This window comes from Poecilia latipinna, unplaced genomic scaffold (assembly GCF_001443285.1).
Source record: "Poecilia latipinna isolate Pla-1442-1.1 unplaced genomic scaffold, P_latipinna-1.0 Scaffold1173, whole genome shotgun sequence".
NCBI classification, from domain to species: domain Eukaryota; kingdom Metazoa; phylum Chordata; class Actinopteri; order Cyprinodontiformes; family Poeciliidae; genus Poecilia; species Poecilia latipinna.
The window spans coordinates 196,876-200,274 of NW_015113789.1; the positions used below are offsets into that span (position 1 = coordinate 196,876).

At 41.3% G+C, this 3,399-nt stretch overlaps 1 protein-coding gene across 1 annotated transcript in view; it reads left to right on the forward strand.

The window, feature by feature from the left end:
* fat3a (FAT atypical cadherin 3a) overlaps window positions 1-3,322 on the forward strand; it is a gene marked incomplete at its 3' end in the record, with an annotated part of 50,415 nt that extends 47,093 nt beyond the window's left edge. Inside the window, exons 13-16 of the mRNA XM_015053298.1 lie at window positions 444-640; window positions 742-895; window positions 1,354-1,587; window positions 2,933-3,322. Of these exons, the coding sequence (XP_014908784.1) occupies window positions 444-640; window positions 742-895; window positions 1,354-1,587; window positions 2,933-3,322 (975 nt within the window). The remainder of the gene's footprint in view (window positions 1-443; window positions 641-741; window positions 896-1,353; window positions 1,588-2,932) is intronic.
* Window positions 3,323-3,399: the final 77 nt, after the last annotated feature.

The following is a 3,399-nucleotide window of genomic DNA, read 5'->3' on the forward strand; positions in this document are numbered from 1 at the left end:
AAAACCACACACACACACACACACACACACACACACACACACACACACACACATACATATATATATAATCCATTATCGTGGTTTTGTGAAAACTTTGGAGGGTTGAGGGAGAAACCTCTTGTGCACAGAATATTTATTTTTATTTGTTTTGTCTTCAGTATCCCTTTGGCTCCATGATAGTTTTCAGGTCTCTGGTGGCTCTTAACATTCAGTTTAGCTTAAGTAATGTGGCACAATATTTCAGTTCAGTCGTGGTGTTTTTTCTGGCTGCATTAATCTGTCCCATGCAGACATATTTTTCCTGTACAACGTCGATGCTGTAAATTGGTGCTGTGCTGAGTCAGATGTTATGTTTACAGGCTGGAAATTAGCTACCCTTATTTGAGGATTTTTTTTGTGCTATTGATTGGGATTGATAAACAGTGTGACTTTGTTTTTCCCAGGTGGGAATTACCGAGGTGTATTTGCACTCGGCCTAGTTCAGGGTGAATGGAAGATGTATGTGAAAGGACCACTGGACAGAGAGGAACGCAACCTCTACATCATCAATGTCACTGCTAGTGATGGACTCTTTGTTTCCCACACAATTGTGGAGGTGACAGTGATGGACACCAATGATAACAACCCCATTTGTGACCAGGTAGGAAGACACCCTCACATGCTGGTGGGATCTGGAAAAATATTGATATGCAAAAATTGTTAGGCTATTTTATTCTTTTATGAATGTGTGCTTTTATGCAGGTGGTATATACAGCCAGCATCCCAGAGGACCTCCCACTCAGCAGTGTTTTGCTGAGGGTTGGAGCTACAGATGCTGATGCAGGCAGCAACGCTCAGCTCAAGTACTCCCTGCATGGTCCTGGATCCCAGGACTTCATCGTGGATCCAGACACTGGTATGTATGGGAACTCAGTTTCATATTTTAGAGACAATTCAGAAATACTGTATGTTTCAGCCCAAGAACATTTTTAGTGTTTTGTAGACAAAATGTGAATTTTTAAACTATATCCTTTTACAAATAGGAATCCAATCCTGTGTAATATAACATCTGTGTTTCTGGTGTTGGTCAGAAATCTAGCAGCAGAAGTCTGGATGAACTGCAGCTGCTGCTTGGCCAGTAAAGATACTGTTACAACAATCCAACCCACTGAAAATAAAAGCACGCTCCAGCTGTTGTGTGTGGGGATTTGCTCCAACACTCTTTTATCTTTCAGTGTTGAAATTGTTGACATTTTGTTGTAGTTTGTGTTTTCACTAAAGCTGTTGGAAATATATGTTTGTTTGACACACTGTTGTGTCCATGTTGGGTCCCTGGTCTCCAAATGTGCCTTTCTTTGCTTCTCACCTGTCCAGGAGAAATCAAGTCAACAGTGATTCTTGACCGTGAGACCAATCCCAACTACAGATTAACTGCCAGGGCGACTGATGGTGGAGGGCGGTGGTGTCGTGCCGAAGTGCAGCTGGTGGTGACAGATGTGAATGACAACCCACCGCTTTTTACACTGTCACAGTATTATGTCAGTGTGTATGAAGACACTCCAGTAAAGGCTCTGCTCACTCGCATCCATGCCGTAGACCCAGATGAAGGTGATGACAGACCGACTATTACTGCTCAGTTAACATTTATGATGTCGTTGTTACTAATCTTACAGCATGGCCAAATATTTACAAGGACATACTTACTGTTGTACTAATGATGCAGGTTCAGCTTTTTGTTGTAAAGGTTAATATTAGTTTTACATTGTTTTACAAAGTGATTAGATGCATAATTATATATTGAAAATAAGCCTCTAAGGTCACCTTTCAACAAACGACTTTCCAGACAGAGCAATAATGAAGTGGTTTAGATAAAAGCATATTCATAAACATAAAGTAAAAAAAATTTAATGACAGCAGACAATGCAGTCACCATCAGACTTTACAGTTCTCTGATTACAGCAGGTTAAGCTAGTTTACTGGGAGATGGGATGAAGCATCGCACTATAGAGAGAAGAGAAGATTCCCAGGGATAAGGCAACAATGTTTACGGAATGAGTGGTAGTATTTACTGCTCCGCAGACCAACCCATTGCTATAGAGGAAAATATAAGTTTTCATCACCTTTTGTGGATGCTGGAGCCAAGGAAGACTCTCCTGTCTTAACACTGCCTAGCTGGCACAGCTATGCTAGTGCAAATGGCAAGTTTTCTAATGTGAACATTGATGGTTAGCTTCACTACAGACAACTAAAACTGATAGGCTTGCTCCATGTTACTGCTTTGCCTCATGACACATTGAGTAATACTGTTATTTGTTACGATAGTACCGCATGCCCAGCAGTTTGGTGGATCTGATTCTGCAGCATACATAACCAGAGAAGTCAAAGAGATACTAAACAGTGGAGACATCAACAGAGCATGGACACAACATTTTACATGATAATACAAAAATAGAAAATTCAGTGGTTCAAGCTCTGGCAGATTTGCACACACTCTTCAGCTTCTTGTGCTCAGTGTGTAACTGAATGGAGCAGCATCACAGAAACTATGGACATCCTGAAGAAGACAGTTAGTCATTTCAAGAGCTTAGAACTTCTTTTCCAGGCTAAGATTTTAATCCCATATGGTGTTATTTACTACTTATGCTTTATATATATATGTAAATTTCTTTTGCATGTTGTTGGAAAATAAATTTTCATTTATCAATTATGAGGGAAAAGTAACAGAAAGGCTTGCTAGAGATGTACAAAGAGGAGTAACCTACTCCTCTGCAGATCCCTCCTCTGAGGCAGCCATGTTTGATTGCTACTATAAGAAATGACACAAAGCTTTTATGTGATAAATGAAGAAGCTGAAAACGTCCAAATACTCACTACATAAATATTTTGCTTCATAAACAAGAAGGCTCATAAACTTCAAGTACGTAGCTGACAGTTGTTTGTTTCTAAAAAGCAGGTCCGGGTCGCATGGTGGTCTACTCCATGGCTGACTCTGCTGGAGGTTTTTTCTCCATCGATGAGTTCACTGGCATAGTAGTCCTGGAGCACATTCTTGACCGGGAAATCCAGCCGACTCATCAGATAACCGTGCGTGCTTCTGATCAGGGTTCGCCGCGGCCGCTCTTCTCGCTGGTCAACATTACAATTACTGTTCTGGACATCAATGACAACCCGCCTGTTTTTGAGCGCCGCGATCTACTGGCAACCATTCCAGAGGATGTGGGAGTCGGTACTGAGGTTCTGAGAGTGCATGCCGCTAGCAAAGACATCGGGACAAACGCTGAGATCTCCTATAGCATCAGATCAGGCAACGAACACAGGAGGTTCTACATTCATCCCCTGACCGGTAAGTGAGGGAGTTGTTTGTTTGAATTATGCAACCAATGACTTTTGAAATGAAATGAAATGAAATGAAATGAAATG